The sequence below is a fragment of the Idiotropiscis lumnitzeri genome, chromosome 17 (genome assembly GCF_059441095.1).
Source record: "Idiotropiscis lumnitzeri isolate Australia: NSW breed Sydney's pygmy pipehorse chromosome 17, RoL_Ilum_1.0, whole genome shotgun sequence".
In the NCBI taxonomy this organism is placed as follows: Eukaryota; Metazoa; Chordata; class Actinopteri; order Syngnathiformes; family Syngnathidae; genus Idiotropiscis; species Idiotropiscis lumnitzeri.
Genome location: NC_142407.1, coordinates 11,561,142 through 11,586,614, shown reverse-complemented (window position 1 = coordinate 11,586,614; position 25,473 = coordinate 11,561,142). Strand labels below are relative to the sequence as shown.

At 41.7% G+C, this 25,473-nt stretch overlaps 1 protein-coding gene across 3 annotated transcripts in view; it reads right to left on the bottom strand.

Moving 5' to 3' along the window:
* abr (ABR activator of RhoGEF and GTPase) overlaps window positions 1-25,473 on the bottom strand; it is a 57,872-nt gene that overhangs the window by 10,843 nt on the left and 21,556 nt on the right. For all 3 annotated transcript variants that reach the window (XM_088279059.1, XM_088279060.1, XM_088279061.1), the window contains exons 3-16: window positions 23,058-23,156; window positions 22,441-22,626; window positions 20,866-20,973; window positions 20,590-20,683; window positions 18,308-18,360; window positions 18,055-18,195; window positions 17,857-17,978; window positions 17,415-17,583; window positions 16,396-16,515; window positions 16,207-16,282; window positions 16,021-16,125; window positions 14,612-14,686; window positions 10,650-10,747; window positions 10,438-10,569 (exon numbers count right to left, since the gene is read on the bottom strand). In XM_088279059.1, coding sequence (XP_088135185.1) covers window positions 10,438-10,569; window positions 10,650-10,747; window positions 14,612-14,686; window positions 16,021-16,125; window positions 16,207-16,282; window positions 16,396-16,515; window positions 17,415-17,583; window positions 17,857-17,978; window positions 18,055-18,195; window positions 18,308-18,360; window positions 20,590-20,683; window positions 20,866-20,973; window positions 22,441-22,626; window positions 23,058-23,156 — 1,578 coding nt within the window. The remainder of the gene's footprint in view (window positions 1-10,437; window positions 10,570-10,649; window positions 10,748-14,611; window positions 14,687-16,020; window positions 16,126-16,206; window positions 16,283-16,395; window positions 16,516-17,414; window positions 17,584-17,856; window positions 17,979-18,054; window positions 18,196-18,307; window positions 18,361-20,589; window positions 20,684-20,865; window positions 20,974-22,440; window positions 22,627-23,057; window positions 23,157-25,473) is intronic.

Sequence of the window (25,473 nt, the reverse complement as noted above, 5' to 3'; positions counted from 1 at the left end):
CAAAAACAAATGGAAAGGAAACAATATGATAAATCAAATTTGTTCTATCTTGAAATTTAAAAAAGGCGCAAATGTAAAGATTTGAGTATTGCTGTACAATTATAAATTGCCATAGAACAGTTATAACATCTTAATAAACAACTGCAATAAAATGACCACATTTTGAACTTAAGTAAACTCACTAAAATGTCCGTTTTATTCATAATATACTGCATATAATATGCTAATTATTGATTATGCTAATTTTGTAATCCTTGACTGTAATAATCGTAACCGTAATTGAAGTTCGATTAATTCCACAGCTTTACCATCTAATGATTTTTTTTTCTTCCATTTAAATACAAGCCTACGTACTGTATAGCGTAACAAAAGACATGTTGACGCAACACTGTGGTTCACGTACGAGAAAAGTCTGCGCTGGAAAGACCGCCACAGCTCGCCCCAAAGCCGCAGTTACACCCTACAAGGTATTTAATTGCAGACTATTAACATGAAAGCAATGCCAAGATAATATTTGTCTGCACCAGACTATTTCATGCTACTTGCTTTTCATGGTTGCTTGGCTTTGCCATGTGCAAGAACAGACTCTTTGTTCTCTTGGGAGGCGTTCACGCCGATAAAAGCGCAGTGTCGAGTTAAAGCCGCTCAGTATTGACCAGGCAAGCGGGGGGGGGAGGGTTGAACTACTTGCTGGTTTCCACTCCAAACTCCATCTCTATCGCTCCATGACAATCGCACTCACGAGCGAGAGATGAATTAATCATCGATTTAACGCTTGCGACCCTCAAACATGAATATGCAACAGCCCCCACCCCCCATTCATTATGCTGGAGACAGGAGTTTGAGCTCATGACCTCTTCTCGTTCAGAATTCGCTTTGGTACTTAAACCAGAATAGGAAAAAAAAAAAAAAAAGGATTGTAAATGAAATTGGATTGGATTAGATCATCCTTTAAATACTCAAATGAATAACGAGAAAAAACTAAAGGGAACCTACACGCAACTATTTACTAAAGCGCTTTTCCTTAGTAGGGTTGCGGCCTCGCGGGTGAGCTGGAGCAGCTTCAAGTTGAGCCAGCGGGGTCCACCCTGGGTTGGTCTGGCAACCAATCAAGAGTACGGAAACAACACGTAGCGGATTGAATAGCATTAAGTCCCGAAATGTGCCAACGCTCAATACGTGGTTGAGCAGACTGTATACGAGTTTATGTTTGTGTGTGTGTGTGCGTGCGTGTGCATGTGAGGGGGGCGGGGGGGGGCTTTCAAAGGCATGCCCTTCAAGGTACTGTGGGAGTGCAACATAAAAAAAGGGAGCGCAGAGGACGTTTGGCAGGGTGGGGAATCAGCCTCGGGGTTTTCGACAGATTATTCCGATTTTCTTTTCATCTAAGGCTTTGGGGGGTGATCTTCAGCAGATTAACCGCTCCATCACTTATTAAACACTTTGGAACAAAATGGAGCAAAGGCAAGGGAGGAAGCAAGAAAATAGGAAGAGTGTTACATGAGCCTCTTTCTGGTTGCGGGGTGTGGTAAGGAAACAGGAGAGGCAAAGAGGAGACAAATGAATTATTTGGATTTAATTTGTGCATAGTTGCAGAATACAAAAAAAACAAAAACAAAAGCGAATAATGACGGGTTGAGTACTTCCAGCATTCAGTGCTCTTTTTTTTTCTTGGCTTGAGGAGGGCAGTTTGTGCGCTTCCCATTCCATTCCGATTGCCACATTGCAGTGCAGGCCAATCAATGAATTGCATTGTCTAGCGCCAGCATTTAAATTCCATTCCGATGTGATTGGCGCCCCAACAGATAAATACAGGACAGGGGTGAGGCCATTTAAAAAATTAAAGACGAACAGAAATATCCTGAACTTTAAAATGCAGTCAGTGAAGAGAGGCCAATATTGGAGTTATGTGCTCCCTCTTGTAAAAAAATGACACGTGTGTTATTGTAGACAGAAATCGTTGACATCAAATCCATTTGAGGCGTGTTACAATAACAAGATAGATTAAATGACCAGAGAGACAGAAAAGCATTTTTACGGACTAGCAACGGATGACAAAGCACCATCCAAACAATCAAGTCACATCCAAAACTCGATATGTGAAGTGAAATATTCCTTTAAGCGTGACTCATCCCAGCATTTTATTTTGTAAGTCATTATATGCTGGCTCGACTATGATTGCGCTGTGGAGACACCACATCAAATAGGCAGACAGCTGCGAGTATAAAACAAATGGATCATAAGCCATTGAAGAGAAGAAGCAAGGGCAGCTTCCTAGGATGACACGCTACTGACCTGCTTGAATTATTTATTCTGGGGAGTCAAACCGCAACTGACTGCATCCAGCCACTTGGAAGAAATCCATTGTGATTAAAATTAATATCTATTTATTTTTGTAGACCTCTATTGTTTCAAGCTTTTTTTTTTTACTATTTTTCTTTTATTTTTTTTTGTTTTTGTTTTTTTATTTTTTGGGGGTTTGTTTTAAAAATATTTTTTGTTTTTATTTTTTTTATTTTATTATTATTTTTTTTATTATTATTTTTCTTTCATTTGATGTATGGATATCTGAAAATAACCGAGGATGCCGGAAGGGGGAAAAAAAATAAAATAAGAAATAAATAAATAACTAAAGACCGGCCTGCTGACCTGCTCGCATCACGCTGACTCCATCAAAACATCCTGGAGTGAGACGAGGAGATTCGATATACCCCAAACGCCTCCTCTGCACATCGTGAAACTCAACACATCCTTATCGCGGCGATTACACAACGCATTACATAATTCAACCAATGTGCGACGCTGAGAAATCAACTTGCCTCCCTCATAAACGCCCACTCGGCTCACTGAAAGTGAGAACAGGTAGGCCAGTGCCAGCTCAACACATTTGACGTGTCATTTTCGAAAAGATCGCTGCGATGTGTTCATCACAGCACCGTGGTTACGCAACCGGCTGCTGCAAGTGATGCAGAGCGCTGTGATGTGCTCTCAAGCAATTTAAACTGCTTTATTGTTCAAATTCTGCTGTACTTTTTGGCTCACAGTGTTTTTGCGTTTGACACCACTGGCCTAATACTTCGATTTGAGCATTCCTTAACGTGTGAAGAATCCTGAAAATGTTACAAGTGGTGTCAGTTTGCACCACAGCTGGATTTATTGTGACTAATTGACATTAGATAACTGCAATGACTTGACCTCATTTTTTTTTTTAGAATAGCTGACAACTTGAAAACATCCCCAAAGACAACTTAGAGACAATTCCATTTCTCCTCCACGTGACGACTTGAGTCATTGCACAGGGAAAAATATTTTAATTGATACCACTTGCTGTTAAAACTTGTCAAAATGACTTGCGGAGAGACAAGCCAGGGATTCAACGATATTATCTTTAGTTTAAAAATGATCCAGTGCTACAGGAAACAATTCCCACATTTTTACGTCACCGGTTGGAATAGAATGTTGTCGAATGCAAAAACATTCATTCTGATCTCATTTAAGCATCCAAGTGGGACATGGTAAACGCAGAAATGTATGTTGATTGCAGATTAAAGTAAAAGTAAACATGAAGACGCAGACAGCTCAGTCTGAACAGGAAATGGATGTTCAGCCACCCTTGCCTTTGGAGACAGGAAGTCATAAAGCACGATCAAACAACGGGACATGGCTTATGCTCACGCTCGAATAATATGAACGGCTCGGAATCACGGCGAGTTGGAAAGCGTGGACAGCGCCTCAAAGAGTGGATGAATGGCGCAAAAAATAAATAAATAAATAATTGGGGTGGCAGAACTTTCATGTATGTCCAAAGTCAGGAAAATGGACAAGCAATAAAGCTCTATGCAAAAGTAATAATTAAGTATGAGGAAATCATTCATTAAAAAAAAAAAAAATTTAAAACATGTCCACGAACTACATATTTCGAGCAACTTTCGTTCTCATCGATTGTCTTCAAGGCCCTTTCAGCGTGGATGTTTGTCTCTTCTGACTCACCCATGAAGACGGTAGCATGACTGGGGGGAGATGTGAGCAGATGTCAGCCAAACGCCCCCCGTTCAGGCACAAACAGCACGGCGCAACCCAAATACAACAGCTGCAGCACCTCCAGCTAACGATACTGACTGACAGTCGACTACTGTTTTATCTTCACTGAAGGAAACGCTTCACGCTTATTTTATAATAGTAAGTAAAAATACAGTTTTCCTAGTTTTCCTTTTGCTCCGAGCGGGCGAGAGACAAATGGGTAATTACGTAATTCATAACACCCATCCTTTGTCTTGTCAAAATTCTTTTCACATTGCAATCTCATCGACTGATACGAGCTCATCGTTGACAGCGTATTGAGATGTATAACAACCACGCCAGCTCTCGGTTCTACACCGCTGCAACTCCGACCGGGCTGACCAAAGTGAACATGATTATATGATTTAGATCTCAGATGTAAAGTGGTCACGATGTTGTGGTCGGATGCTGACTATAGGAACTGAATGGCGCGGTAATTACGTCTCATTCCTACACGAAAATCACGCAGGCCAAACGGCAAACGTAATCAAGTGCAGATCCACAGCTCATCCGATGCACCGTCGAGTGGCGATTGAGCAGCGATGGGTAAATGAAGCTTCAACTCTGCTTCATGAACCAGTTGGAGTATTTTTGGAGTCCTGTAGGTGGCGCTCTCCGTTCAACATTGGGCTGAAAAGCACACTGACTTGCCATTTTTTTAAACCCTTTATTTAAGCCAACAGTGCCATCTAGAGGACTCAAAAATACAACAACTGCTTCACAAACCAAATTTGAAGCTTCATTTTCCCATCGCTACGATTGAGTGTTTACATTCTTCAAAGAGTCACAGGGGTGACTTTCTTTCTACCAATGTCGCATAAAGGTGTTTACACTCGTGGTATAATACGTGAGTGAAAATTTGGAAGGTGAGAATACCGTGGGAGTTAAAAAAGAATAATTTTCCAAGTGCTTCGCGAACAGCAACCCCCGACTAAAGATTTCATCGTCACAAAAAAACGGAAGTGTGAGCTTGTCAGTGTCACGCTCCGTTTCCCAACCACTTTTAATCACATCAGAACGCCCTGAAACAATAACAGCGATGGGAAATTTTAAAAGGCAGTCCAGTTCGCCGATTATACGTAAAATACGGCTAAACAGAAAGCCTTTCCGTCATTGTTATCTTGAGCATAGAATTTGACAGCCGCCAATATGACTATCATTGTATAAGCCGGCCCCGCTTTCGACTGTTTCCAATTACCTTTCGCACAAAGACTCCACGAGACAAAAAGGTCGCTCGTGAATGAGAAAACGGAGCCGCGCAGTCTCTGTGGAGAGCGTTTCATTTCTCTAGCGCCGATGGGCTCCTTTGTTCTCACGTTAACCCTCTGCATACCGCAGTTTGCCACCATCTGGGGCTCTCATTGCACTTCTTTCCCTCCTCTGAATCCCTTTAACTGCGCCATCCCCGCAGAAAGCAGACATCTGCAGTCAATCTCTCGTCGAGATTATGCAATGTCATAATGAGGACCAATTACTTGGTCAGCTTGCCTGTAAGATCTTGGGGGTGCATGCATTATTTTTTGGAGATTGTGCGCTTCAATCTGAAATAGTTGGCAAAGCAAATGGATGGCTGTGGAAAAAGGAAAAGGGGGGGGTGACAATGTGTGGTGGAGAGCTGCTTTGGCCTTTAAATGGCATTTTTTACATGTTCAACGCATTACACAGGGTCCTCAGATGCAGAACAGCTTCTGAAATGCGATTTCAAACTGACTTTTGACTCATGGCTGATGCACAAATCCAATAAAATGTGGCATTCACTGCCCCAAATGAGAGAATAAAATACAAAAAAAATTGAGATTTGTGTCCAATAGCATACTACACAATTATTGATCCCTCCTCCATTAAAAACCAAGCACACATACTCAGATGGTCATTTCGATACATATGAAGAGGACAAGCAAAGGATACGCTCTCATATCCCTCATGGCAGAAACTGCTCATTTGAAGTTGGATGGGCGAAGCATGTCCAAGTTAGACTAAAAATCCCAGACAGATAAACCCAAAATAAAAAAAATATATAATGTACAGCCTTTTGTTTTAAAGTACAATAATATTCCCCTGATATTTAACGACACACGCAATGAAAAAGGAGGTGCTTGTAAATCAATCATTAACAATACAGCCTTATCCGAATGTAACGGGGCGGGGGTTTGACAACACAACACCCCAAGCCGTTAGTGCTCTTGACAGCCGTGTGTGTGCGCATGTTTGTAGCGGCCCTCGCAGCTTGAAATGACAGCAGGCACAAAACCAGATCAAAGACACCATTAGCGACACGTTATTTACATTAACGCACACACAGAAACACGCAATCACAGACTAACAGGATTTAATTACAACATTGAAAAGCTCAAATTATAACTCGTGCTACCATGTTATTGTTTTGAGAAATCGGCTTCTCGGCTTCCGTCGACACAAGACAATGTGCAATTAGCCAAAATGTGAACCCTTTCACCAATAAACCCTTCACAAAGCTTATAAATGTCAATCCTCGCATCGGATGCTTAATGACGAGAGAAGACGACGGCACTTAAGTGGGAATGAGAGTGCAGACAGATGCTCACCACCAACTTTACAACCCCTTAGCACTCGTACTTTTACAGTAACGTCAGCTAATGTGCGCAACTCGGTCCCGCGCTTGCACTTCTAAGAGGGCGGCTTAAAGAAACCGTTGGCAAACCAAGTTCATCGTCGTATCTGGCTCTCATTATCGTCGGGAAACTGGTCAGATTACGGTTTATTGGGGCCCGTTAGCGCTGCAGAGATGCCGGGAGGTGAAGTGAGGAGGGGGGGACGGGACGTGCACTCATTCCTAATACATGCGAATAAAAATAACCCGCAGTGGTGTCTCAGGGGTGTAGTAGGTGATTAGGACATAGCAACGTGACTTTGCATGTCATAACATTTTTCTTTATGGCCAGCATGCACACTCACAAAAAAAAAAAAAAAACGTGAGGTCAACTAAAAGGCTGGTGATGAATGCTTTAGGATGGTACATTCACCTGCTACGTGTGTTTCCGTTTTTTCTCATCAGGTCAATTTGTGGTCACTGATGGCTTTTAAAGACAACCCACATGACCCCCCGACTTAAAAAAAAAAAAGGAACACAGAAAAGCCTCAAGATGAGAGCTCAAAGGGAGGCTGGAATCGAGTGCGTGTGAGGGTCGGGTTACCGAGACAAAAGCGTTGCGGACGCCGAGCGATCGGACAGATCGCGGCTACACAAAGCGCCGGGATTTGGATGCTCAACAGTTACGCAACTGGTCCTCTGAAGAAAAGCATGGCAAGTCACACTCTTGTGTCACATGGGACAACTTGCAAAGTGCTTGAGAGAGAACGAGTGCACTTCGGAGTACAGGAGACAGTTTGTACTTTTTGGCTCAGAAAATGTAGTCGATTCATCAGCAACTCGACATGTATGGATGGAGATGACGAACTCAAGAGCATATTTAAGATACTATAATGGCTTTGTACCATCAGGACCCCCCCCCCAACCCCCCAAAAAAGAAAAGAAAATATATCATAAGAAATCATAAAAACTGAAGGTGAAGAAAATAGTAACTGCAAATTGTTCTACACACACAAAAAAAAATAAAAATTGGTGAAATATCTTGCTGGTGCTTCATTATCTGTGATCAACATAAAACTGGTCCTCTGATCCCCGCTTGTTCTGCTAATTACCTCCTCCAGGGATGAGGCATAAAGACAGAGAGATTGTTTGGATTACCGAGGAACAACGTCACCGTTTTGAGTCACTGAGGGACTTCAGTGTTGCACGAAATTTGAAAATGGCTCAGTCCCCATCTGCATATTCATCCCACGCCAGAAACTGTAAAAATGTCAACCGCACCGTGAACCAGGAAAAATCTGCTCACGGACAAAAAACATTCCCAAAATTTCATTCCACCTTTATTAACTATTCCAGCATGGCGGCGGTCTGCACTCTGTTAAGTGCCATTCAAGTTTCCAACGTTTGTATTCTTAAGAAAGGTCACGGTGGATATACACAACTGATAGCCGAGGGGGAGATGAGTGGCAAAATGCCAAAGTCATCACAGAATGGAAGACAGCTCTTTCCTTTGAGTGGCAACCTGGAGCGCTGATACGGATCGCAAAAATCTCTTTCGAGAAAGAGTCTGACGTCTTGATGGACGGGAGGTGTGTAATCCGAGCTTGCCGCTGGTCATAGAAGGATTGACACGGCGACCCCAGAGGTCAGGGGTTTATCTGCTCATGGGATATCACTGGCTGAGGGGTGGCAAATAAATGATGAGTGGCCGCTCCATCGAAACGGCGTGTTGCATGGATGTGGTTACAAATTATCCATTTAAACATTATCAGAAAAATAAATGCCGATTGAAAGTTATCCCACGAGATCCTCATCGGATCAAAGTGAAGCAAAAGGAGTGTAGTATGGTGATAAAAAAAAAAATAAACGAAAAAGAAAAAAAAAAAAACTTCCAGCCCAATATGCCCATTTACGGTCAGTCACAATCTTACGAAGGACTCGAGAGAGGAAAGCAAAACACCGACGGCTCCTTCCAAACTTGACTTCAGCAAGAAAGCAAACAGCTTGGGTGAAAGTATCTGCACGCCGGACAAATATCCGTCACTGTATACACAAAATTATATAACACTATCATTCTGTTTAATCCATCAGCGCTTTTTCACAAAAACTGTTTTATCAAGATTGACAAAAGGTGCCAATGCCCAAAATGGTCCATGGACTTTTACGATACAGGACTAAGCTAAAATCATCTTACGAATGCCAATCTTTTTTTTTTTTTTTCCTCTCGAAAATCTTCCCACTCACATAATCAACACTGTTCCCACCCTCTCGAGGGGTCTGGGACATGGCATTCCCTCTCTCCCTCGCTCCATCTTCATTTTATGTCTCAAACATGTGGTGTATTTATTTGCTTTTTTTTTTTTTTTTTTCCCCCCCGTCTGTTGTTGGCTAGAAGTGGATGTTCCCAGCAACATTTGTCTGTGACTGGCGGCCATTACAAAGGAGGTGGGATTTACTGTTATATATGATTTAACAAAAATAAAAAAATCATTAAAAAAATGGACCTCTAACAGTTGTTGAACCTGTTGGTGGAACATAAGCAGTTCCAGCACACTAACAATTTTAAATATTAGCAGATTAGTATTAGTAAAAGTATAGAAAAAAAAAAAAAAAAAAAATTTAATAAAAAATTAAAAAAAACAAACGCTGTATAAAAAGAAGATGACCAGTGTTATGTCAAAGATGTATGAGCCGCAAACCACTAAACCTTAAAGTTGATAAGCAGCAAACGCAACATGTGGTGCTGCTGGAGCGCTTTGAATGTGAGCCCACTTCACTTAACTCTTTTTGTCTTCCGAAACTGGATTGCTCTTTTGAGGGGAAAAAAAAAAATGTAGCGTCCACAGACAGCCAGTGAAGAAGCAAAACATTTCCAGAATAAATCTGATGAAGTTTCACGTGATTTGCTGATGTCATGCAAGACTATGATTCAAATTCCAAGATTACATTTGTCTTTAGAGTGGATTTTTTTTTTTCCCCCTCCAAGAATTGTACAACCTCAGCATTCATCTTTTGAGGTCACACCGTAATTTGAATAAATCCACATTATTTAGACGTGTGTATAGTCCTCCTCGAATAAACCTTAAGGTCATGATAGCGACTGAAGAGTGTGGGCTAAATGTGTTGAAAACCGCTGGAACGTATACAAGGTGTGCAGTGCAAGTGACTCATATACGCGACATGAGAAAACAGGAAACGATGAGTTTGTTGAACTTGTTTTCTAAACTGAAATATGTTTAATGAGAATCAGCTCGCGAATGCCGAGGCATTATTTTGGAGTTGAACCTTGCCTTTTAAACAAAATGTGGGCGATGTGATGTAATGTTTGCCCCACTTTCCCTCTAGTTAGAGACGCAAATATGTTTCTCGGCTGTCAAACTGTCACCTGACTGAATTAATACGTCGGGCTCAATTTGGCCAACAAATTTGACATCCGGAATCATTGATAACTCGCTCACTGGCTGCGTTTACACGGACGAATATTCGGATTAAATGCTCGATCGGAACAAAAAAAAATTGTGAACACCCCATATGAAATTGTCTGAGCCCATGTCAATCAAGATTTATATTTAATGTTTATCCAAACTTTGATCGGATTAAAAAAAATGGTGTCCATCTAAAGATTGTTTGACTAAACGGGCTTTCAGACTCTCCAACTGGAGCAATTAGAGGCCAACTGCTACAAAACCACGAAATTGTGCGAAGAGGCTAGACGGCTAATCCAAAAACGAGTCCCATGTTGCGTAATCTCCCAAAGAGGACACACAGGCGTCTTATTTTTCATATCACAGACGAGTCTCCTCTCTTACCTGAACTTGCCCTTTGCCCATGATCTTATCCACGATCTCGTTGTCATCCTTGTTGAGCATGCTCTTATCGTAACACTTCTCATAGCACAGGATTCGCAAGAACTGGGATCCCTCCAACTCAATCTCAAACTCCTGTTGAAGGACACGAGGAACGGTTCAGAAGATGTCCGCAGGACGCGGCGGACACATTTCAAGGACATTTTTCCACTGACTTCGTTCCACTGAGGTTCCGCGGTGTCTCTGAAGACCCTGGTCTTAGCTTTGCTCACAAAGTATCCATAAGAGTCCACTTCCAGGGTGCAGTATAAATCTAGGAGGAAATAAACAGGAAGATATAATTCGACAATAATGCAATTATGCAAATTAATTACAGCTTAATCCAAATAATTTTGCAGGCTTCACCTGCTTTTCGCAGGGCAGTGAAAAATTATTACTCAGTATTACTTTTTTTTTTTTTAACACCCACTATTCCCATGAGATCGTATTCAGTAATTAGATGAGCTCCCGAGCGATCAAATGAAGGTGACATGATGATCATGCACAACACGAAGCTTCCTAATAAAGTGGAATGCGCTCATTAGCGAGCTGAAAAAGCAACGGGACTATTAAAAGTGACATTTGGGACTTGCTTGCTTTTAAGTAAATTAATATTTTAATCACGTTTTTTTTTTTTTTTAAGCCTGATCTGTCAAGACGAAACACAAAATAACATGTCTGACATCATTAAGAAGAGGTTCGTGGCATCAAAAGTGTCTTTCGGTTGCATGTTGTGAGCGGAAAGTCATCAATTTCCAGTCTGTGCGCACACTCGGATGGTGACGGTCCCTCTCCTGGGATGCGGCCCCGCTTGGCCATTCCACCAAGCAATTATATTGGTTAATGTGTTGTTGGTTTTTTTTATGCTGTTGTAGCATTTCTTGCAGGCTTCAACGCTGTCTATAAAGTGTCTATACATCCCGGAACCTCGACCTGCTCCCTCGGGATCGACGCTACCTGACATCATGATGGATGGACGTATGGCTCGACCTTTCACCAAGAGAACCGCCGGGATTGAGCAAAGCATGTACAAACGGAAGAGGGTGTGAGTGTGTGTGTGCGTGTGAGTGTGTTGAAATCTCATATAGATATAAACATTCCGCAAGCCTGACAGAGAATGTTTATACAGGGAACCCACGTTTATTGCAGGGGATACGTTCCAGACGCACCTGCAATGAGTGAAAATCTGTGATATAAATTTTTTAAAAAATGGTTTGAACTATTTTACATACTTTAAACAAATTTTTAGCAAACAAAAAAATATAAAAAAAAAAAAAACTAATGCCCATTTTAATCATGTTTTTATGATCCAATACGCAATTTTTGATTCTCTTTTTTGATGTTTTACATTTTGAAGAAACGTGGCAAGCAAGCAGCTTGAAAATCACATGGCATCTTTCGTGATGGGCTGTTCACCATCTGCCAAACTGCTGCTTGTCATGAAGGTCGTAATTAAAATTTTGCTCGTAAATGAAAAGTAAGAAATCAGCCACAAGACGGCTTGAATTTTGTCAAAAATAATTACATTAAAAAAAAAACTGAATCTAGCGCGGGGCAATAGAAATTTCAAGCGATAGAATGTTGGCCTTGTAGAAAGTATGAGAGACAACAACGACAGTATATTTACGATTGTGAGAAAAAAAAAAAAAAAGTCAAATACTTTCACAATATGAACTTCATTCCATCCAGTCTGGTTCCGCCTGCTTGTTTTTTTCAGCATCCTGAAAGGCGGGCATAATTACGCAGAGGGAGGAAGATTTGCGCTGATGATATGAGAGGCAAGTTCATCCGAGGGGGAATTCAGTGAGGCCACCTGGGAGATCTTTAATAAATTCATTTGTTGTCGCACACTTTTAGAAACAGAATCATGATTGTCACCTTGCAATACATTTAAAAGAAATATTTCAGATAAACAGTGGAAGGCCTTTGTGTGCACAACAACATTTCGGTGGAAATTTCTCACCGTCTGAAATACGTTTCTGCGCCTAAAGATTAAACTCAAACAAAGCCAGAGTAATATTTTTTTTTTGTGTGTCCAGAGACCTCAAAGTGGTCTGGAACTTCATGAGTTTCTATTTCCCTGGCAGGTCAACACAAGGCTGACGCGGAGGGGGGCGAATTTAGTCCGCATGGGGTCTCTGAACCCTTAAAAGAGAGGTTAATGGATACCATCCTTTTTCATCTCACTTGACTCACGGCTGCAGCCTCGCTGTGTGTTCCGATACACCATGCTAATCTTAGCCCCGGGTTGTGTTGAATCCGGGGTCAAACGAAGACTCCGCAGAATCAGTTGACGAGTGACAGGCCGTTAAAACGAATGAGCAGCTTTCAGCTTAAAGAAGCAGCCATTAAGTCGCAAACATTATCTACTCGCCGTGACTTCTTAGCAAACCGTCATCGGTGAATTGTTGGGAAATCAATAATAGCACGAAATGTAACAAATAGAAATCCATGCGATTATGGTTTTAATCCATTTAAAAGTGAAATCACGTCTTGTCAATATGGGAACATTTATTGATTTGATTTCATGTGGCTCCAGAACCACATTAACTCATTTACTGCCATTGACGGCTAAAGACGTCTAAGATCGTTTTTTTTTGTTTTTTTTTTTAAACACACGGCTGATAAAGAAGCAGTTAAGCGGCTGTTTTTATACACACACTGCTAAGACATTTTCTTTGCCACTAACCACATTCACGTGTTATCTTTAATAGTGCAGGAAGTGTGGCTTTCTACAAAAAGGAATGTCATAAGCAAAACCGATGAAGGAGACGTCAACAAAAACCGCAGGAGCCACGCTAAATCCCATCATAACATCGCTGCTGACAATGCGCATGAATCTGGATTCCATCATTAAACCGAATACTGGAATTGTTCGTTTTGACGCGTTACAGAAGCGAGCTATGTCTTCATTACCTTCCGTCACTGGGCGTAACATGGAAAGAACGAGGAACATGAGTCAATATCAGATAGTTCCTCACTGGTAACCACCTCAGCTCTTTGCTTGCTTCTAAAGATCAAACAGGCCTTCCCAAGAAACAGCGCTTCAACCCATTAGCCGGAAAATTCTTGTGGGCGGCTTTCCTACACACACAGCTGTCATGGTAAGCAAGGAAATCATCTTTTTCTGTCTAGTTACACGGTATCTGATATCTAAACGGCGTGTGTGTGTGTGAGACTGCGGACAATGTGCACTGAATCACCAGCTGTCCATTCCTGGCACATCTGAAATAGCCTCTGTGTGGGCTTGGAAACCCCCCACTGGCTAAATGCTACACACACACGCATACACGCACACTGCACAATAACAACAGGATGCAAAATAAGACAGGAAGTATAATTCAAAATTTTAAAGATAAAAACTATGTTCACACCGCAGCGCAATTACGACTTTTTTTTTTCCCCATACGAAGCAGATTTTTATTCATGCAGTGTGAACAGTACAATTTCAATTTGTTCCAATCCGACCTGGGTCTCATTCGTATGCGGCTGTAAAATCGGAATATGTGAGTGACGCGTCATCTAAAGCCCAATATGCACGCACGCGGGAGAGATTGTTCGTGAATCTTCAAAGTTGTTTTGAGTAGCAGTTGTTTTCTTTACATGTGGCTTTAATTAAATCCCACTTGAAACATTGAAGCACAAAGTGAGCATTTGTGGCGATAGCAGGAATCAAGCCACGTAGACGGTTCATTTTTTTTGCGTGCAGCAATGACCTGACGTCCTCTTTAGGAGATGTCTCCATTAAACGAGGAGATCCAGGAACGTTGCCTTAAATCGACAAAATATTTCTACCTTCTCCCGCCTTTCTTCTCTGGCGATATGAGATGAAAAATGAGCCCCTCCACACGGGACCAGATTTACTTTTGTCAACACTGCCGCGTGGCGTTCTTTTAGTTCGTAGTGCTCTTAATAATGCAGGGGGGGGGGCGGGGGAGGACTGAATAAATAAATCACACAAATGTTCAATTCTGTATTCTTCCTCTTCTACGTGGCCACAACACATGCTGACGCAGTGATTGACTGGCTCATGTGTGTGAGCATGTTCTCCATAGCAGCCGTATGGAAGGCGTGTGCACAGCTGGAGTGTGTGCACAAGTGTGGTGAGGAACAAAAGTTGTTTTGCTGGCACACTTACTGGCTGACTCCTTGAATCCTTTGGCAGAGTGGACAATCACATGAAGGAAGCCATACAGGCCTGGTGTCTCTTCATCTGGGAATAAAAGCATCACATGGACTTTAATGCACTAACTTTATATGACAGATCAAAACAAAATATAAAGTTCTATATTTAGAGTTGAGGCTGAGTCACTTTTTTTCCCATTCAGCAAGTGGAAATCAGGAGCAAATGCCCTTCATGGCGCAAGGTCCTGTTTTTTTTTTTTTTCCTTTTTTAATTTATGACTTTCAACCTAATACATTTTTTGATGAAATATATTGTAACATTTTTTATATAAATATTGTAAATTAAAACAACTTTCCATTGAACTTCTTGGAACAATACAGTTTGCCATATTTTTTTTTTTTTTTTAAATTGTGCTTTTTCAATATTTAAACTTTTCCTTCTAAACTTGAACACGGGAGGGTGCCAACTGGAAAAAAAAATAAAAAAATAAAAAAAATAAATAAAATTGACCCACGACCTAGAACACACAAATTTCACAAAAAAAAAAAATCCAGAACCGCTGACTATGATGCAACATGCAGAACAGTCTTAAACGCAATTAATTGAATGTTTAAAAAAAAAATCTTCAAATATAAGCAGGCGTCAGCCCCACTGACATTTTTTTCAGTCACAGGATGAATGTAGTGAAACAGCCTCAGAGTTCCAGTTTGGGGTCTCGGCAATGTTATCCATTCAGTTAATTTTGAGAACATTCCTTCGCCAGCTGGTCTCAATTTTAACCCCAACTATGCTCGGTGCAGCTCATGTCATTGTGCATGCATGCGTGTTTGTTTGTCTCCATGTTAGTTTGACAATGAATAGTTGTCAAAAAACCACGTCTCTCAGACGCAAAATTGTTCCTGGATGTAAATGTGAATTTGAATGCGATTGGCTGGCAAACAGCAAACATTTTCATTTGTAATTTTAGTTTATAGCACAAGGAAAAATGACATGAACATTAATGAACAATTAATGTTCATATTATGGAGTCAAACACATTTATTTTTAATTGGGGGATTTGAGAATAAAAAGCGATCTGTTCCATTTTGCACAGGCCTTTGCGTTCTCGGTACATGGTGGGGAGGGTTAATTTTGTGTATGTAGTAAACGGAGGCAGTATGTCTATCAATGTGAAAGCAGAGACACTTGTGGCATTCAGAGACGTCGGAGGAGGTCGACCAGATGGCTCTAATGTCAGCTGCGGCTCCTGAAAGCACGACAATGTGGGAATGTGCAGCAAAAACAAACATATAGACGGAGAGCTCAGTGTTGGCCAACAGCACTGAATTGTGAATGAAAGCAGCAGGATAAAAAAACAGAACCTATATCATGCCATATTACATCAAACCTTTTGGCAATCTATTTAAATCAACGTGTCTTACCATCTTTATTACTGGTGACAGGAATATTGTGGACAGTTCGGAGTTTGAAACAGGAGCTGGTTAGGACTTGCAACTCTACCGAACTTAAAACGCACGCTTGAAGGTCTGCAAACACACAAGAATATACACGTGTGGTTGGAGGAGCACTTCTGTCGTTGATGATAATCAACGGTTAATTAGTATCACCTTTCTTCTGGAGCTTCTGAATGCTTTCCCGCCATTCCGACCTCTCATAATCAGAAGAAAGCAGGAACAAGTAGCTCTGCATGTCAAGAAACATTTGTGTCAAAGCCCAACTATAGTCTTTGCGTATGTCTCCATCTAGTGGCTACACTGGAGCACTGCAGAAATCATACAGGACTATTTCTTTATTACCTTGCCATGTTTATTGTGAAGGCGAAAGGGGATTGTGGGAGAGTGAAGCAGCAGCCAAGATTCCTGTTCGTTCATCTTCTTCCTGAGTCGTTCAACGCGGTTCTGACCCTTTGGTGCTTTCTAAAACGACAAAATAAAATGCATATTTTACACACCCTTTTTGGATAGTCCAGTACAGTATATGGCAATATTAGACAAATTAAAAGAAAAAAAATGTCAATTATGGTTTTGAAGCAAGAAAAAAAAATGCTACCACAGAATAAACAGAGATAAGCTAATTATCTTTTTCCGCACAAAACAATAAATTAACCAAACTGATTCTGCCTTCTTTGTTATAGACTGTTTTAGGAACTGCTCAAGTTCCAAACTAAAACATCACAGTTCTTATCAGCCTGATGTGGCCTTTCCCTATTTTGCAGGATTTGCTAATTATCTTATTTATTCTCTATGGACCCAAGGAAAATGAATGCACACATCCGCCCCAGGAAGCTGTGAGTCAGTCACAGTACTATCACATGTATCGCTCCTCAGGCTGGAAATAGAAGACGTGGTTGCTCCATGCGCCCTGAGTGGGAGACTTTAGCACCACGCAAGCGGGATCAGAATAACAGGAACAGTCTGCTCGCCTTGAGGGCAACATTAATGTAGGCCTGAAATCTGTTACTGCCACCGTCCTACTGCTTGTCCTTCAGCTCATCTAGCAGTTAACTGTACTTTAAGCGTGCCAATATCATGGCGGGACTAACGAGTCCTTTTGCCATGTAGAGTGCGAGCCTCATGTGCGCTGAATTTAAAGGGAATGAGGGGAGTGGTTCCCATTAGTTGGAAAACAAGTAAGCTGTGTTTTCTCCCACAACGGCGCAAACAGCCCTTTAAACCGGTGCCCGCCTAGCAAAAATCAAGAGAGAGAAAAGTCTACCTTAGTTCAAAGTTGGACTGCGCTTTCTCTTATTTTGACGTGAAAAAAAAAATATTGCATCAACTACGCCAGGCGTCATAAAATAGAAAGCAAAGCTTACCTTCTCTTTCTGTATCTCACTCTTTAAGAGTGAGATCTTGATCTTCATCTCTTCAATCTCATGCTCAGGGAGGACTTGGATACTATGGCAAGAGTCAGACTCGTCCAGTGTCTGGAAAGTCAAGTCTGCAAGAGGGATGTACCACTTGCACTCATATTGCTGGTGACGACTGCAGGGCGACAAACAAAGTGGAGGTGGAGCAAATGGGGAAATTAGTCTCAACATCTAAAAATTTAAAATGCAAAGTTGCTTCACCAGAACTGTCACCGGCAATATTAATTTAACAATATGCGCATTATTGTGGTCATAGTTTGGTGTGGAACTGATCAAGATTAGGTGTGCTCATTTTATTGTGGTGGGTTGGTGTATGTGTAATATACAATGTACATAAAGTTTATTTAGAAAAAAATCAAAATAAAAAAAAAAATCAAAGAAAGCTCACCCAACCGAGGTCTTCTTCATTTTGGCACAGAGCAGCAAGTCGGTGAAGAGGAAGACGTGGCGTAGCTTTCTGGAGCTTTCCGACACCTCCACAAGGAAGCCATCCTTCACGAGCTGACGAGCCTGAGCAAATTGTGATGAAACAAAGTGATGTCGAAGTCGCCACCGCATTGAGGAACACGTGAAGGCGAAAACGAACCTCTCCTTTGGGCGTGGTAACGGCGGTCCGGCGAGGGTCGATCTCCTCATTGATGGAGGAGAGGAAATTCTGAGATATCCGCAGAGCATCCTGCAGGAGCGGGAAGTCCGGATGGTCCTTTGGCGTGTGTTTCAGCAAGTCCTGCAGAAAATATTGTACGTTAGACTTACAAACACAAAAACGCAGCCAATTATGATTGACTAAAACAAAATTTTACTTGTGCTGAAAAGATTCCACTAAAGTTTGTACTCACGTGAAGAACTAAGGTGCTCCTTGTCACACGGTCAATGGGTTTATAAAGAAGAGCTGTATGGAGAGAAGAAGCCGTAGGTCACGTTCCAACTTCAACGTCACAATCAAGTGTCCCGAAACGAGACAAGAACATGACCTGGTAACGTTGCAGGGAAGCAATCTCAAAAGATTTATGATGAGCTCAACACATCTGATGGGGTGAGAAAAAGGGGACTGACGCAGGAGTCGCTTTGCTGTTAAGGTAGTGTGAAGAGCAGTCGCTTTGACAAACATCACAGCTCAAGGTGTGAAACTCCCACAGGAAAAAAAAAAAAGGGAAGATGGGCAGCAAACTAGCTAAATGACGTTATACACTCCCGAGCCACATAAATAGGTAAGTGAAAATCTGTTAACATTCTATACGAGGAAAATCATCTCAACTCCTCACAGCTCATCAGTGCAGCACTAATATTAGTCGTGCTTCACGCAGGATAAAGAATATATTGTCTCCATCAATTATATAACCGACAGATGAGCAAAAGGAAAGCAAAGTACAACAACCTTAAAAAAGATTGCGAAAGTATCAACCTGTCAATCAAGCTGATTAGTTGCGCGACTTCAAGCCACCAGAGATGCTAACAAGGTGAAAAGCAGAGAAGCGGTGAGGCTTCGGCATGCAGGGAAGGTCATGTTCCGCTCCCACGGAGACGTAAAACACAGCCGCAGTTCCCCTTGAACATTACACACATCAAGAGCACTAAACATCAACTCTTCTTAGCAGCTCAGTGGCGAGAGAGATCTGAGCATGGAAAACCTACTAGATCTTCGGCCATATTAAAATGGACACACTCAGATGGACTTCACATACACGTAATGCAAACGCATACTCAAGCTCCAGGAGGAGGCCGGAAGGATTATTTATTTATTTTTTTTCAAAATGCCTTGCTGATAATCTTTTGAAGAGTGAGTATTTGAAGTCATCTCAAGTGCAAGGATGCTTCTGGTATCTGGTAGCCATCCATTGAAGTACAGTGGCGAGAGGCAAAGCAGCCCCGCTGCAACTACTGACGCTTGACACCCTCAAAAAGGTTTAGAATAGCCACCAGATGGAAGCAAAAGCCGATTTAAGAACACGTAAATTGAGCGGCGATCCCATGCACGTGTTGCAACTTGTTCCTCTCCTTCAGGGAGCGACTGACGATTGCAGAAAAAACATTGTAGAGGAAGGAGACCATGAGATTCTGGCGAGAATTTAATGATTGTGGATCAATGAATTTTATTCAATTTGTTTGGAACGGGTGACCCTGCAAGAACCTTCAAAGCATCCCCCATCTCGACAAAAGCAGACGAAGAAGCTAAGCGCATGCTTGAGTTGTAGTACCCCTCCGTGCCATTGGCGGCGCTAGTGATGTCAAATAACTTATAGAATATCAAAACCACCTCATTGTTCAAGTTGGTATTTATTCTTGATATGATCGTAAACTATTGCGCAACATCTACACAACTACACCCCAAAATCATGTCCAATCACTAATTTAATGATGAAAAAAAAATCGAATAAATGGCTAATTCATCACATTTGCCATGGATTAAAACGGACACGTTGCCAGCTGTCAAAATGTCCGCTCACATGACGAGCGGTAACCAATTAGTTTTCTTAATATGTAAAAATATCAACATCAGGACAGACTGACGATGCAATGTTTCTGCCCGACAAAACTTTCGAAAAATTTCTTTTGTAGTCAACCAAGTCGACTGAGCAATAGAGAATTAACAACATTGCAGCAATTAAAACAAATTGACACATGCGTCATACATTGGATTTTAAAAACCAGCAAAAAGCCAACACCTGTAATTAATCTGCATCAATCTATAAAGCAACACAGGCTGGCAGATGAGGTATTTCCACATCCGTTAGCTCGTCAATCGCAGTCCAAAGTTGAAAGCAGACACTAAACCAAATCCATCTCTCAACCCAATTAAAAACATCCTCGCACGCCAAAATAAAAGCGTCACAAATATTCATGCGTTTTTTTTTTGTTTTTTTTTACCGTATGTGCAGTTACAACAAAGCCTGAGGACCAGAAGCACCTCCATCGTCACCTCTCCTCAATACATCCGCCTGCATACTGCCTTGCCTACTTTTCCAGACACAGCCTCAAGAGCGCGAGTGCGTCTGTGTGCGCGCTTCCCCGAGCCCCCGACTGCATACACGATTAGGAAAGGGGGGGTCGGCAGGACTGACGTCTTAAAGCGGCAAATCGACTCAAAAGCATCCAGGCACATTCACAGGCGGACGCTCACCTTCCATTGTGACTGTTGAGGGCGAGGTACAATCTTTTGATGTTGAAGTTGAAGTACAATCTTTTGAGTCTTTAGGACGTTTTACTTTGAGATTCTAGAAGAAGAAAAAAGGGAGCGTCAGCATGATTTTGACCTTTTTGTGGATAATTGTAGAACAGTAGAACAGCCCCCCCCCCACTTGGATCTATGTGCTATAAAAATGAAATGATCATGACACTGTAAATGAATGAAAAATGTGACAAATTTTGAGATTTCATAATCCAAATCAGGAGGAACCTCAGATATCTTCTGGAACTGGCTGTTGGCCTGGCTGCATTTCTCCGCCGTCTCCAGTGCCACCTTATAATTGTCCACAAAGGCTTTGTACACTCCCAGCTGGCTGGCCTGCATGGGCCAAATCAAACAAAGACATTAAGGCACACAGGGAATGGCACGTTAGGGTTCTAATGTTCGATGGCAGATTGGGAAAAAATAAATTTAAAAAAAATGCTGGAAAATTACATTAAATAGTTACTTCATGGTGCCAAAATGCATGAAAAACACTTTCTAGTCTGTGTGCACAGTTTCCCCAAAGCGGCTCTCAGCTTATTCTCTTCCCTTCCCATTTCCTTACCTCTTTTCATTAACATCTCCGCTTGGATGCACTGCACGTGCATTGCAACACAAGCGTCAAGACTGGCGCTGCATGAATATGCGCCCCGTTAAATCATGCCCGTTTTGAGTCGGGAATTTGGATGCGACCGAATAGAGTGAATGATTCTTTTACTTCCATGTCTTTTCCTTCCTCTGCCCCTTCGATTGCAAAATGGGAAACTCGAGGGCTACTGAGTCGAGAATGAGCTCTTGCACGGATTGTGGTAAGTATCTCAAAGTGCAAGTGTTAAATCATTGATGAATGCCGCCGTTAAATCACCCTTGCCTTTATTCTGCCAACGATTTCATAAGTTAGTGGGTCCAATTAAATCCTCGGCTGCAGCTGATCTCTTTTTTCTTATGTGGGGGGAGAGAGAAAAATTGGAGCAATAGCTCCTTTTTTTTTTTTTTTTTTTTAAACAAGTAAGACTCTTTTCACTAATGTTGCCCCTTTGTGCTCCGAGGGCACGCTACTGCCAAGCAGAAGTGAGGAATAGGCCAATTAATGACTCCGCCATCTGTACTGTGGCTGCGCCATTCTGACTAAATGCGACACGCCGCCACATGATACTGAAAGCCCATACATGCACGCATGCAGCACAGATGGGAACTGAACACAACACTAATGGGTGTTACTTGGTGGCGCAACTCCAGGAGTTAACAGCGTGGAGTGCGATACAGATATTACAGCACGAGTGTCACTTACGACAAACCATTTCCAAGAGCACGTAACTCAGGCGTGGGCAAACTTTTTTATCCGTGGGCCACAATGGGTTCTAAAATTTGACAGAGGGGCCAGACCAGGAGCTCTTGGATGGAGTGTTTTGGTACCCTCACTTCATCGGAGGAAAAAAAAATACAGATGGTATATAGAGAAATTATATGCTTTAATTTTAAATGAAAATGAACAAACGCATCACAACAAAATATCTGTCTTAGAGTGCGCCTCCTAGTGGGGACACATCAGAATACAGGAAAAGAAAAACCATGAATAAGGTTTTTTTATTTAATTCTTTCAAGTTCGGCAGGCCTGATAAAAACATTTAATGGGCCGCATGTGGCCCCGGGCCGTAGTTTGCCCATGTCTGATATAACTGATAAGCTAAAAACATCATTGGCAATCCTAACCATTGGCGTCAAAACATCTATACGAGAGATGAAGAAAAGATGGAGCCGTTTACCGTGCATACTAGAGAGTTGGGCCAACATTGCACTCACCAGTTTCTGAAACAGATGGCCGACTGTGACCTTCTCATCCCACTGTCGGATGTTCGGCAAGAGCTCGTCGTAGAATTCCTTGTGGATCTCAAAGATGTCCTGGATTTTGTAGAAGATGGTCTCCACCTGCTGGATGGTCAGGACGGGCTGCGAGGTGGTGGCGGTGGCTTTCAGGGGGCGCATCGGCTGCAAACGCAGACCCCAGTCAACATAAGTCAGTCATTGCTGGTGTCGGATAACAAGTGAGCCAACTGGGACTTTTTGTTCACGGCGCCATAGCTTTGACAGTCATTTAGACACGCATCCAACGACAACAATGCAAGTGTGATCACACCTCACTTTTAGACATTCTCTCATGACGGAAATATGTAATCAATACGTACGAAGCCCACTCTGCACAACAGGCAGTGAGCAATGCTCACACCACGGAAAAGCCCATCAACCTCCCACAAAATTGCGGGACTGCTCAAGTTATGAACTGGTATGAAGCGGTCCGCGGCAGAAAAACAGTTTGAAACCACCGATTTAGAATACATCCGAGAATCCTAACTGATCACAGTAAAATTTCAAATTAAATCAATTTGGGAAAAAATATATAAATTATTGCATTCTTTTACCAGTAGCAGGGCCTCCAGTTGGTTAATGTAGATCTCCTCACTGGCCAAGAAACCAGAGAGCACCAGTTTCTTCATCTCTAGTCCTTTCTCAATGTCTCCCTGTAGGACAAAACAAAATTGTTTTATAGAAATATATGACTTTGTTGAAACTCATTTGCGCCCAGGACTCATTTTATGCCACGACCCTCGTGGCTCATTTCCGCTGCAGTTACCACATCGGGTAACACCGGCAAAAGCTCATCTAAAAGTAAATCCACATTTCTCGTTCAATCGAATGGCCTTTAGGAAGCCGTTTGCCACAAATCCAGTCTGCAGAATATTAGATTGTGCCTGTTGTACTTTTAACATATTTGCAATGTTTTTTGTGTTTTTTTTTTAACTTGAGAGTCAAACCGAGGACTCAAAATCTTTTGCGCTCACACCACACGGACAATTATCTCAAGTGCGCCTGATTTGCATGCGTTTCATGTGCAATTCTTTCCTAAGCGCCTCGCGTGTCAAATATGTACTCAACGGAGGACAAAGAGCGACAAATTTTGCCCGGTGCGAGATTAATCATTTACACAGTTCACGCCGTACAATGATATCAATGCGATCATAAAATTCGTATGATGTGCTGGTCGGACAACAGACTACTTTACAACAAAGTGACTTCATGTTAAGTCTTACGCAGACGTGCAACCGTTTTGAATTTCAATTTGTCAATCATCCTCGATGATACATCGCACACATTTTAACCCATTGAAAGATTACTCTGGCGGATTTATTTTTTCTGTTCATTTTCAGTTTATTCCTGCTAATTCTGGAAAATTTATCATGCAAAAAAGATTTCAGACCCCACAAGTGGGAATTAGTAAACTAGAATTAGCTGTGACTATTGTTCACATTATTCCAAGTTGGTGCTGATGTCCGGTGGGGACAAAAATTTATGTTAAAATTGTCTGTGTGTGTGTGTGTGTGTATGTATATATATATATATATATATATATATATATATATATATATATATATATATGTATATATATATATGTATATAAATATATATATATATATATATATATACATATATATATATATATATATATATATATATATATTTATTTATTATTTTTTTTTTTTTAAATCCAAAACCGTAAACATAAATACAGTTCCCTGCGTCACTTTTTTTGAAACAATTATTTGAGTGTAATTTTTGTTTTAACTTTTATGTGTATTACATATTAATTATTGTACATAATTTAAGTACTTTTTTTTATTATTCTATATTTAAGCGCAAAAACAATGGAAATGATTGTTTTTTTTAATGAACACTTAGACTTAATATGCTAAGACTTGTTGAAGGTGTTCACGATTTATTCATTTATTTATTAATTAAATGAAATTCCCAGTAGGACTAAAAGTGTGCTGTCACCGAGTCAATTGCTACATGACTCTGTAATCACCAACAAAAGTGTCTCATTACATGTCTTGAATTTAAAATGGCTCTTGACGTATTGGAGACGTGTAAAGGTCACTCCTTTGGTGACAAGCATGTGGCACCAGAATGAGAAAACACAGGAAGTGATTTTTTTTTTCCCACCCCAACCCAGGGAATATTTTCCCTCAGCCTCACAAAGAGAGCCAGTGTGCGGCAAGAAGGCAAAGGCGAGAAATAAACGACGAGAGTACATTTCCACAACAACCTGCTCCTCTTCTAGTCCATTTCCAGTGACGTTTTTCATGCGAGAAGGCACGTGTGCTCTGCCTCATCAGGCCACACCGAGACGTCACACGCATGCTGTGTAGTTGCTTCCAAGGCCCACGTTGCAGCACACTCCATAGAAATAAGCTAAATGGTTCCGTGGGACGACGTGGAAGCGGGCTGGGAAGCGTGCGTGTATTCCCTGTCTCACCTTGAACTGCCTGTGTATCGGCGTGATGGGCTCCAGTTCCTCATCTCCATATTCAAACACCTCCTCCTCCAACACCCTGTCCAGATAGCACAGCACCTCCTCCTCGTCCTCCTCCATGTTTCTTCCTCTGCTCCTGCGCTTCTTCTTCTTTCTGCCTGCGTTTGCCTTTCAACGGGGCCTGCCCGAACACATCAGTGTTTTCACTCCGAGCAAGTCGTCTGGACGGCGAGTGAGAGACAAATGACCCCGCCTACTCTACACCCCCCCCCCTTTTCCTCTACTGGGCTTCCTGGTGTGCATGTGTGTGGTGCCACTGTTCCGCGATGGTCGATGAGGACGGCCCTCCCTCCACGTCCACCCCTCCCTTCTCCTCCCCTCACAAGAGAGCAGATCCCTTCACTTCCTTGATGACAGCAGAGGTGGTTTAGTTTTAACTACTGCTTCACTCAGGGAACAGTTCTTGTTTCTTCATTCTCTTCAGGCTAAAAAAAAAAAAAGCCACTTCCTCATCGTGCAACCACAGT